General features: G+C 35.5%; 1 protein-coding gene across 1 annotated transcript in view; it reads left to right on the top strand.

The window, feature by feature from the left end:
• The window catches only part of LOC112320727 (transmembrane protease serine 11C-like), a 55,557-nt gene extending 45,092 nt beyond the window's left edge, over nucleotides 1–10,465 (top strand). Inside the window, exons 7-10 of the mRNA XM_053923475.1 lie at nucleotides 432–603; nucleotides 4,084–4,343; nucleotides 5,370–5,512; nucleotides 10,304–10,465. Of these exons, the coding sequence (XP_053779450.1) occupies nucleotides 432–603; nucleotides 4,084–4,343; nucleotides 5,370–5,512; nucleotides 10,304–10,465 (737 nt within the window). The remainder of the gene's footprint in view (nucleotides 1–431; nucleotides 604–4,083; nucleotides 4,344–5,369; nucleotides 5,513–10,303) is intronic.
• Nucleotides 10,466–12,522: the final 2,057 nt, after the last annotated feature.

Genomic DNA, 12,522 nt, shown 5'->3' with positions numbered 1-12,522 from the left:
GTCTCTGGATCTAAATGGACATGAAAGCAGTCCTGATTTAGAGAAGCATTTAACTTTGAGAAATGGTAGACTGTCTTCTTGTGTTATTGCCTATATCCAGGTATTGTGTATTATAACTTGAGTAGAAACACATTTCTGTCTACTCTGTCTCTCATAAATATCTCATTCACATTCACATTCATTCACACTTTCAGACAAAGAAAGAGTGTATGTGAGTGATGAGGATGGGGGAGGAAGATGTCAATTTATATTGAATCCTCAGGAAATCTCATGATAGTACTAACTTAGTCCCAACTTTTTCACAACTGTCTGAGCTCTCCCTCAATTAACAGTTAACAGTGAAATGTATTATGGGGAATTTGTTTACTACAGCAATGTATGTGTAAGCAATAACAGTATCATGGCATGCTAACGAACTCTATTTTGAGCAGGTTGTGGACATCGCACAATAACTCCCTATGGCTACAAGGTAGCAGGGGGCATGAACGCTAAGGAAGGGGAATGGCCCTGGCAAGCCAGCCTTCAAGAAAACAATGTCCATCGATGTGGAGCCACTCTGATTAGTAACAGCTGGCTTGTCACTGCTGCTCACTGTTTCATAAAGTAAGCTCTGGACCACATAATGGCCTCAACACACGCAAGTACCTACAAGTTTGATACATACAAGAATATGGCCACACAACAATACCTTCAACTTTTCAATATTGTGTAGAATAACCTCAAAATACTCAATGAATTATCAGTTTAAAAAAGATATATTCAAGCTAATGTAGATTTGTCAGCAGTGGCATTATTGACATTGAAAGCAAATAATTCTTTGTGGTGGGGGCCTATGCTGTGCATTAGAATGTATTTAGCCACATTCCTGGCCTCTACCCACCACGTGTCAATAGCATTCCCCCAGGACTGACAAGCAAAAATGCCTCCAGACATTACCATATGTGTCCTGGAGGATAAAACAACCCTCAGTTGAGAATCCCTAAGCTAGATTCACTTAATTAATTTTATGAAGAAACTATAAATCCCAGATTGAACACAGGTCTTCTATTTCTCACTCTTGCTACATTTTTTCTTATGAATCATAAGTATTTGAATTCATCCTGTGTCCTCCTATGTATATTATAGACCTATTTGAAATACAGTGATTATTTATTTAAAGGATAGATAATTGCACCTAAAGTTTGCCTTTTTTCCTAGAAGTGTTTTTTACCCTTTTTTTCTGATGATTTGTTTCAATAATTTCTATTGCTTTTTATACATTATATATTGGTTTTACATATTTTTTATTTTTTTATATTTTTAATTACTTTATTGTTGTTCAGTTACAGTTGTCTGCATTTTCTCCCTGCCCCTTCCCCCCCACACCAGCCAAACCCACCTCCCTCCCTTGCTTCTACCCTCCCTTTTGGTTTTGTCCATGTGTCCTTTATAGTAGTTCCTGAAAACCCTTCTCCCCACTGTCCCCCCCCTCCCTAACTTCTGGCTATTGTTAGATTGTTGTTAATTTCAATGTCTCTAGTTATATTTTGTTTGCTTTTTTTTTGTTGATTATGTTCCAGTTAAAAGTGAGATCATATGGTATTTGTCCCTCACCGCCTGGCTTATTTCACTTAGCATAATGCTCTCCAGTTCCACCCATGCTGTCACAAAGGTTATGAGCTCCTTCTTTCTCTCTGCTGCATAGAATTCCATTGTGTAAATGTATCATAGTTTTTGGATCCACTCATTTACTGATGGGCACTTAGGTTGCTTCCAGCACTTGGCTATTGTAAACTGTGCTGCTATGAACATCGGGGTGCATAGGTTCTTTTGGATTGGTGTTTCAGGGTTCTTAGGGTATAATTCCAGCAGTGGAATTGCTGGGTCAAAAGGCAGTTCCATTTTTAGTTTCCTGGGGAAATTCCATGCTGTTTTCCACAGTGGCTGCACCAGTTTGCATTCCCACCAACAGTGTACTAGGGTTCCCTTTTCTCCGCATCCTCTCCAACACTTGTTTATTGATTTGTTTATGATGGCCATTCTGACCAGTGTCAGGTGGTTATCTCACTGTGGTTTTAATTTGCATCTCTCTGGATGGCTAGTGATGCTGAGCATCTTTTCATATGCCTCTGGGCCCTCTGTATGTCCTTCTTGGAGCAGTGTCTGTTCAAGTCTTTTGCCCATTTTTTAATTGGGTTACTTGTCTTCCTGGAATGGAGTCATGTGAGTTCTTTATATATTTTGGAGATCAGACCCTTGTCTGAGTTATCATTAGCAAATATGTTTTCCCATACTGTTGGTTCTCTTTTCATTTTAATGCTGTTTTCTTTAGCCATGCAGAAGCTTTTTAATTTGATGAGGTCCCATTTGTTTATCTTTTCCTTTATGTCCCTTGCTTTAAGGGACATGTCTGTGAGGATGTTGCTGGGTGGAATGTCTGAGATCTTCCTGCCAATGTTTTCCTCTAGAACTCTTATGGTGTTACAACTTATATTTAAGTCTTTTATCCACCTTGAATTTATTTTTGTGTATGGTGTAAGTTGGTGGTCTAGTTTCACTTTTTGCATGTAGCTGTCCAGATTTCCCACCACCATTTGTTGAAGAGGCTATTTTTCCTCCATTTTATGCTTCTTCCCCCTTTGCCAAATATTAATTGACCACTTGGGTTTATTTCTGGGCTGTCTGTTTTGTTCCATTTGTCTATGTGTCTGTTCTTACGCCAGTACCAGGCTGTTTTGATTATAGTGGCCTTGTAATACAGTCTATTGTGATCCCTCCTACTTTGTTCTTCTTTCTCAGAATTGCTTCAGCTATTCAGGGTCGTTCCATATGGTTCCATATAAATTTCTGAAATGTTTATTCTATATCTGTGAAATATGTCATGGGTACTTTAATAGGGATTGCATTGAATCTATAAATTGCTTTGGGTAGCATGGCCATTTTGATGTTAATTCTTCCAATCCATGAGCATGGTACATGCTTCCATTTGTTTGTGTCTTCCTTAATTTCTTTCTTCAGCCTTGTATAGTTTTCTGAGTACAGGTCTTTTACCTCCTTGGTTAGGTTTATCCCTACGTATTTTATTTTTCTTGTTGCTATATCAAATGGGATTTTTTCCCCTGATTTCTATTTCTGATGTTTCATTGTTGGTGTACAGGAATGCCTCTGATTTCTGAGTATTGACTTTGTATCTGGCTGTTTAACCAACTTCATTTATTAGGTCGAGTAGTTTTTTGGTGGAGTCTATAGGATTTTCCATGTACACTATCATGTCATCTGCAAACAATGACAGTTTTGTTTCCTCCTTTCCAATTTGGATGCCTTTTATTTCTTTTTCTTATCTGATTGCTGTTGCTAGGACTTCCAATACTATGTTGAATAGGAGTGGTGAGAGAGGGCATCCCCATCTTGTTCCTGATCTTAGTGGGAAAGCTCTAAGTTTTTGTCCATTGAGTATGATGTTGGCTGTAGGTCTTTCATATATGACCTTTATTATGTTGAGGAATGCTCCCTCTATTCCCACTTTGTTGAGGGTTTTTATCATAAATGGGTGCTGTACCTTATCAAATGCTTTTTCCGCATCTATTGATATAATCATGTGATTTTTGTCTTTGTTTTGTTTTGGTTTTATATTTTTAAACAAAAATCCTTCTCAAACTTGGAGTTTGAAACTGTTCCAGAGCACTAATTTTCAGGGCTTAATATAAAGTCTAGTTAACAAATAATAGTAAAAGTGAGAAATATCTTCCTATTTTTAGTTTTAATAATTATAAAAGAGGATTTAGATGTTTTCTTAATTTCCCATATCTTGCCCACTTTTTATTTAATCTTTTTATCATGTATTGCCATAGTTATCTTTCTTGTCTGTTCTGGACAAAACAAGAATAACATGTAGTTTTCATGGGTTATCTTTTAAGATATAGCTTCTTAGAGTTATTCAAAATCTGTCCATGCTTTTGTTTTTATTTTACCTCACACATATAGCTTTATTTTTGTATGCTTCTATACACTACAGGAATTCAAAAGTCACCTAAATGTTTTTAAAAGCATAAGAAATTAATTCCTACAGCTCCAACTTTTAATTAATATATCTATTTTCTTTAGCGCCAATGATCCCAGACAATGGAATGTTAGTTTTGGGCTTCTTTTAAGTGATCCACAAGCAAAACGAGGTATCAGAAATATTATAATTCATGAGGACTACCGTTACCCCGCACATGATCACGACATCGCTGTTGTGAAGCTGTCTTCACCAGTGTTATATACAAGCAACATTCGGAGAGTGTGTCTCCCGGAAGCTAATTACACATTCCCACCCAACTCAGATGTGGTGGTCACTGGATGGGGATCTTTAAAGTCTGACGGTGAGTTCCTGACCTTCCTCCTTCTCCAGTTTGAGTTTTAGGAGTTAAAACACGATACCCAGAACCACAACTAAACCTGAAAAATACTTTCTGTGGATCATTTTAAAAAGGATAATGTGCAATGGATTGAAAATTATCCTCAAGAACATTCATTAAAAAAACTACAATTTCATAGAACTGTTTACCATATTTCCCTTAACAATAGTGGTTTTCATAGAAATGTATTACTTAAATAATTCATTTTTCTCTATTTCATTAATTAATTCATTCATTAAAAACATTTGTATTGATTACCACCTTTGTTCCATGTAGTATCCTAGGTGCTTTAGATATATTAATAAATAAAATAAGCAATATTCCTACCCTTATAAAGCTTACATTCCTAGCAAAGAAAAGTAGATAAAAACCATGAAATATAATCAATAAGTAGATTATACAGCAGGTTTTGTGCCAGTAAGTACCACAGAAGAAATAAGAACAACAGAGGACTAGGCGTTTCCGATGGGGTGAAATGAGTAGCGCTCTGCAATAAGGCAATACCTGAACAAAAGTCATTCAAACATGTGCATCATGATGACCCTAATAACATAAACATTTAGTGGCTAATTATATTCATAAACATCTGAAAACAGAATAAAATAAACCTAAAATTAATTCCAAGATTCAGAATTATGGTAATAGCAGAAAATCTAAAAGTGATCATAAAATGTATATTTCTGGAATAAGAATATTTAATTTTGTTTTCTAGGGCACACATTTAATAAATATAAAATTCTAAAACGATTCAAAAGGAAAATAACTCATCACATGTGGATGGGCACTCTACTTCAAAATATGATCATTTTTAACAATAGCATGCCATGTGCCTCACATTATTTATTTGTTAATACATAGACAAATAAAGCTTAATTAAAATAAATTTCTTACATTGATTTTGAAATTGCATATAGTATTTGACACTAATAACCTAGCCAGTGAGATTAATATTGACTTTAGCAATAATTATATAATCTCCTCTTCTTGCAGGATCAATGTCTAATATACTCCAAAAAGGAACAATAAAGATTATAGATAATAGGACCTGCAACAAGGAAGAGATGTATAGTGGTGTGATAAAACCTGGAATGTTGTGTGCTGGGTTTCTGGAAGGAAAGGTGGATGCCTGCCAGGTAAGCCTGCCTATTCTACTTTCAGGAAGATTGTTTTTCTTGTAATTTTTAATTTCAATTAACCAGTTCAATTTTCTCAAAAGGTTGACAATTATTAAAGGCTTAAGTATGTTTTATAGCCAAAGTATTTACTTAAAATTATATTGCTTTGATGGGTCCCATTAAAATACTAAAGTGTTAAACCACCCTTATAAGAAGCTGTGAGTGGGAGTAAGGAAGAGACTCAGTTTGGGATACAATAAAGAGATGAAATGGAATATTGGTGGCTTTAGTTCAATTGGTCCTCTTTCACTGAGAAGCATTTAACTGAGTCCAACACCAAATCATGGAACTTTCTTAATTAAGGTGGCTCCAACACTCTAAATATTTTATTTCAAAACATTTATATAGCATGTCCTTGCATCAGCCATTGTTTTAAGATCTTTACAATTATTAATTTATTCAAGTTATGATAGCTCTGTGATGTATTTTGTACTATTATAAACCATACTTCTCAGATAAAGAGACGAACACAGAGAGCAATTTGTCTAAACTCACTCAGGCATTATTAAGTGGCACTACTGAAATTTAAACCAGGAAACTGAGCTCTATAGCCTATACTCTGAATACTACACTAAGCTGCCTTTCCTTATGTTTTATATGCTTCAAACACTCCTGATGCTATTTATAAGCAATCATCACAGAGCAACAAAAGTACTACTGTAGTTATCTAGGCAGGCAGAATCAATGATAAACCTAGAAGACCCTCATTTTATTAATTCATTCTTCCATGTAATGGTTGTTTATTGACTACTATGTGCCAGACCATGTGCTAGGTGCAGGAAAGTTAAAAGTGAATAGAGCATTATTCCTGATCTCTAGGAGCCAGAAGACATGCAAACAAGCACTTGTAATACATAATTTTCATCTCTAATTACAGATTCACAGCTTTCCAACTGTTCCACTAAACCTATTCTTTCAAGTCATGACAAGCTTAAATCCCTGTTTCTTTCCATTTCCTTTCAGCCCATCACTCTCAGCCCCATGACCCTCTTCTAAATTTATGCATTCTAGAACCCATGTTTTATTATTTCATCCACTCTACTAATACCACCCTAGATGACTTCACCATCTTTTACTTCCCCCACACCCATCATAATAATCTCCAACCACTGAGCAATCTATCTGCTTTACTTACTTCATATGCGAGCTCCTTAGCACAGCCAGAAAAAATCTTGTAGCCTTGTAAATTCGTACCATGTAATCACAGCTGAGTCTTTAATACATTGTAGAATTCTTTAATGTATCTTTCATGGTGCTATGTCAAATTTCATTACATTATTTGAATGTTTCCCACCACACCCTTATATTCCTTAACTTATGACATTTCCTCCTACTAACTATTAAAAAAGTGAAAGTGATCACATGAGAACTCCTGTAATTTTTTTTTACCTGATAGATTTGTATTTGTACTTATCTTTAGCTTCTAGGCTCATGATAAACAAATTTCTCCTACTATTCAAAGCTAATCTCTTACTTGTGTTATTCATCTGTATAGATATTTGAACTTTCTATTAATTTGAAACTTTCCTCCATATTTTCCAAACCATCCCACTCAAATGGACTCTTCCACATATTCTGCAAACATTATGAGGTCGCTCCCTCGATATATCCTATTCTACTTTTCTTTTTCCTTTCTTAGTCAAATTTCTAAAGAACAGTTTACCATCGTGGTTCTACATTCTCAATTTATGCACTCTCTGACCCACTGCCAGTCCACTGAAAGTACCCCAGCCAAGATTACTGATTGTCTACTTGCCAAATCCAACATATGCAGCGTGGAAGACAGACTGAACGCAAGTGAGCTAGAGATAGTGTGGTCTATTAAAATGTTTTTTCTGAGAAAAGTAATGAGGGCTTTAACTAAGAACAGTGGGAATAAAGAGACAATGAGACAGTAGCAGTTAGTAACAAGATGATGGAATGGATTAGATATGAAGAAGAAGGAAAAGGAGAAATATAATGCAAATTCCCATATTTCTCCCTGAGCACCTGGAAAGAAGGTGTACAGGAGAAAGAAGTTTAAGGAGGGTGAAAGTTCAGTTTGGGGTAAGCTAATTTTGAGGTGCCTGTGGAATACCCAGGCAGATATGTGTAATATATCATTGAAAATAAAAGCCTTGAGCTCACAAAAGAGTTCTGGCTAGAGATATATATGAAAAGGCCATTGCCCTCTGTAGTTAAATTCATGAGCATAATACAATTGCTTAGGTAAAGTGTGTGAAATAAGAAGTACCTAAGTAACGGAACTCAGTTATACATGTTTTTATTGTGCTAACAGTAGAAGATAACAAAGGTCAGAAAAAACAAGAAGAAACTGGTTTCACATAAGTCCAGGAATCAGAAAAAGGGGAATAGTTTATAGTGACATGTGCCATAAATCCTGGAAAGAGCCATCAAACTCAATGCTTGTCAGTAAAGTTAGAGAAGATGAATTTAGTGGAAAGAAAAGCTATGTAGACATATATTAGAGTGGGATGAGAATATGGAAACTGCAATATAGACGATGACCTTAAATCACTTAGATATGAAATGAAAATAATTAGGGCAATACAGGAGGTGTTAAGATGCAAAAAGGTTGTCATTTTTCAGGTAAATAAGATCAAAAAGTAATTTTTAAAAAAGCACGTCTATGCCTGGAGAGAAAAGGAAGTGGAGGAAATGAAGACATATAAAACAAGATTCCTGATCCATAGGATAGAGGGATTAGTCTTGGAAAGAACTAAATATACCTTCTCTTCTAAAGGGGAGAGTAGATGTGGATGTGGCTGAGAAGTCAAAAGGCACAAAACAAGAAATGGAAAGATTCCTACCTGTTATTCCCCATTTATTCTATGAATTTGAAACTAAGACATTAGATTCAGAGTCAGGGAACCAGATTTTAAAAAATTGTCAAATAAGCCTTGTGTCCTGTTGGTAGGAATGGAAAATGGCAGAGCCTCTGTGGAAGACAGCATCCTCAAAATAAATTAAAAATAGATTATCATATGGTTCAAAAATTCCATTTCTAAGAGTATGCTGAAAATAATTGAAAGCAGGAACACAAACAGATAACTGTACATCCGTGTTCACAGCAATATTATTCACAATAGCTAGAAGATGCAAGCAACTCAAATGTCCATTGATGGATAAATGCATGAGCAAAACATTGCATGTATGTGTGTATAAACATACACATACATGGATATATACCATGGGATATACACAAGTATACCCATGGTATATGTAACATATAGTGGAATGTTATTTAACCTTAAAAAGGAAGGAAATTCTGACATGTATTGTAACATGAATGAACTTTGAAGACATTAGGCCAAGTGAAATAAGCCAGTCACAAAAGAACAAATACTGTGTGACTGCACTCATCAGAGCTACTTGGAGAAGTCAAACTCATACAGACAGAAAGTAGAGTGGGAGTTGCCAGGAGCTGGGGAAAGGGAACAAGTGCAAGTTATACAGTATAGTGGGCATACGGTTTCAGTTTCGCAAGATGGAGAAACTCTGGAGATGGATGGTGACAATGATTACACAACAATAGCAATGTACTAAATGCCAAAGAACTGTTAGAATGGTACCTTTTATGTTACGTGCATGTCATACACTTTAAAAAATAAATAATGATTTTTTAAATTGTGAAATGAAAGAAGTTTGGATTGGCTGCTCTTAAAAATGAGAAAGAAATATGGTTAGGGACACATAACTATTAGGAAGAGGTGTTGGTTTGAGGATGTGAATTTGTAACACGGTTTTTTCACAGTGATGTTTTGGCCCGGGTTATGGTGGGGAGGTAAGAAACTCAGAATCCTGTTGAAAGAGCGTTAGTATGGGTAAATTAAGAATATAGTCATGTGAATAAAAATGGAAAGTTAGAAGTACATAGGTTAATACACTAGAAGAAAAGGTAGGAGCAAGGATTGGCATTCTTAATGAGGTTGAAGAACAGATGTAGAGTGAAAAGCAGTGGAATACGAACACTAAAGTAATAGCTACGTGCAATCACAATGCTCAAAAATGGCATTTCAGTGGCGGAACAGTTCCAGATGGTGAAAATTTTCCCTTTTACCCCTTTTCACCCCTGTCCAGGAGTGACATGGAGATGTTTAATAAGCATGTATAGATGATCAGAATCAAGGAAACCAAGAGACTGTGGTTTCACACAATAAAGGTTGAAATTATCCAAGATAGATGTGAGGGATTAGAGCAAAGGAAAATTCAGATACCATTGGGTTTAATCATTCTGGAAAAATGACCTAAATATAAGTAGATAAAAACCATAAGAAGTTACAGGGTAGTTTAGCCAAATGACACCATTCTAAGAATTGGAGGGATGTTTACACAAGAATGGAAGAACAGTAGTCCAGTGTTGGTGGTAAGTAAATGAAAACCTTCCTTTTTCTCAGTATCTGTCTGAAAATAGGAAAGTTTGGGGACATAATCAGAGAATTCCTCAGCATACTGATGATTGCATAAGCAACAATACCTTCAATATCTCTTTTAAGTAATAATTGAGTTGAAATTTTTCATACTTGTTTTCCATTATTGTATTTTATATTCAAAGACATATGCTGATATCTTTGATTTAAATAAATGATTATGAAACACAAAAATATGCAAGACTAGAATCATTTTAATATTGACATACTTAGGTTTCTTTTCCTCCTTCTTTCTCTCCCTATCTTTACTATAGAAAAGAAAAATAAGCAGTATTCATCTTTAAATTATAGCAATCATGTAAATTCTTTTTCTTTCTAGGGTGACTCTGGTGGACCTCTGGTTAGTGCAGATCAGAGAGGCACTTGGTTCCTTGCTGGAATTGTAAGCTGGGGAGATGAATGTGCTCTTCCAAACAAGCCTGGTGTCTACACTCGAGTGACGTACTATCGGGACTGGATCATGTCTAAAACTGGCCTCTAATGCTGAAGCTTTTTTGCAGATTAAAGCTTGAAGATTATATGCTCATTAAATATGTTTTTAATTCCCAAACTACATTTAACTAAGAAAAACTTTAAAAACATTTATTGTTGTATATTTACGCATATTCAATTTTAGAACTATGAAAGCTTCTTGTGCATTAGATTTTGATAAAGGTTTAGTGAAAGTAGTGGTACAGATATAAAATTTTCTCCTTTACCCCTGTCCAGACTGAAGACAATTATATGAGTAAATATAGATTACAGTTTGCCAAGAAGGTCTTCACTGCTGATTTGCAGATCCAATTCCCTTGAGAAATCATAAAATAAGTGTTCACAATAAAACTTCCTTCTGAGTGTATAAATAATCTCCTGACAGGCATGTGGATTCCACAACACCAACATACTGGTAGGTTGTAGCCTAGCAAGTTGCAGTAATACTGCCTATAAAAATTTCCCAGGAAAAGCTGTGTAGCTGTTTTCTGTCTAGTCTTTGTGCCAGTGCTGACCCCGCTTCTATTTATGGCTTCCTCACCTTGACTGACACAAAGCAGCATGATAAGCCCGTGGGGTACATTGAACAGATCTTGATGCTTGTTGATTTGTCCCTATTTTTCTTCCATATGAAAGTGAGGCCAGAAGATGGTTCTCACACATATACCCATAATAATAATAATAGTATCACCTCAGACACTATATAATCTTAAATGAACTGTGCAAATAATGTCAGGTGCCATATCTCCAAGTTCTTAAAATTTCTAAATCATACAAATTATCAGCCACACTAAATAATATGGAAATTCTGCTTCCACTTTCCTTGTGCCCACCCAGAATCATCCTAGCTATTTTCTGAATCAATATTATGTTTTTCAAAATTATATAACTTCATAACAAATATTTTCATGTTTATTGTCTTAACTATGGATTTTGCATAAAGCAATGTCATATTACACATATTCTGGTATCTTGGGGAAAAAGCATGATGGACTAATGATTTAAGTCACCAGTAGTCTTCTTTACCTAATTTCTTTGGGTATAGAAATTGTATAAAATTCTAATGGAAAAAAGTATAAACACTTAACTTTTATTTTTCAAAACAATTTGACACAAAGATAGGTGTGTTAGACAAGCACATTTATGAAGTGTGCCACTTCCAAATAGGGTGGGTTTAAGTGAACCAACCTGCATAATGACATATTATATGATGATAGATTGCCTTTTCCTCTCTATAGAGAAACAGAATAGTAGTTAAAGTCAGTTATAACGGTGCCTCCCCTCCCTGGGCAAAAGTGTCAGAACTACTGGATCTCTTCAGATTCAGGAATTTCTGCTGTAAGTAGTATCTGGGAAGATTTCATAATGAGCAGGGCATCCTTCATTGAGTTATAACCGTTCAAAATGTTGAAACTTCAAGGAGAGAGACCAAGGGGATCTCTCATGCTACCATTCCTCTGAATAGCTTTTAAATTTGTCTCTTATTTCCATAGCAATTTTATGTAAACACTTCCTCATAATTAATAATCCACATTTTCTTCCTCAAATTCTTCCAATTAAACTTTAAAATGCTCCCCCTTTACTCAAATCATAATCGTCACAGACACTATCATTTTTTTAATATTTTTAATCCTCACCCAAGGATATGTTTATTGATTTTAGAGAGAGAGGAAGGGAGAGAGAAAAACATCAATGTGAGAGAAAAATATCGATGTGAGAGAGAACCTCTATCAGTTGCCTCCCATATGCACCCCTGTAACCCAGGTTTGTGCCCTGACCGGGAATTGAACCCACAACCTTTTGGTGTAAAGGATGATGCTCCAACCAACTGAGCCACTCAGCCAGGGCCAGACACTATCATTCTTAACTAAACAAAGTAATGCACATTTTGAAAATGAGAGATACTGACCTCTTTTGATACTGTGCTGCTTCTATCTTTTCTTCCTACTAGAAACAAAATTTCCTCCCAAATACTTTTCATCCATGTACTTCTCCCTTGGAAGACCTGCCTTCTTCAATTCTTTCAGTGTTAGTATAGAGACGTAAAAAAATCCATTTCTTGCACCT

Source organism: Desmodus rotundus, chromosome 4 (genome assembly GCF_022682495.2).
Source record: "Desmodus rotundus isolate HL8 chromosome 4, HLdesRot8A.1, whole genome shotgun sequence".
NCBI lineage: Eukaryota > Metazoa > Chordata > Mammalia > Chiroptera > Phyllostomidae > Desmodus > Desmodus rotundus.
This window is presented reverse-complemented; position numbering and strand designations above follow the sequence as displayed.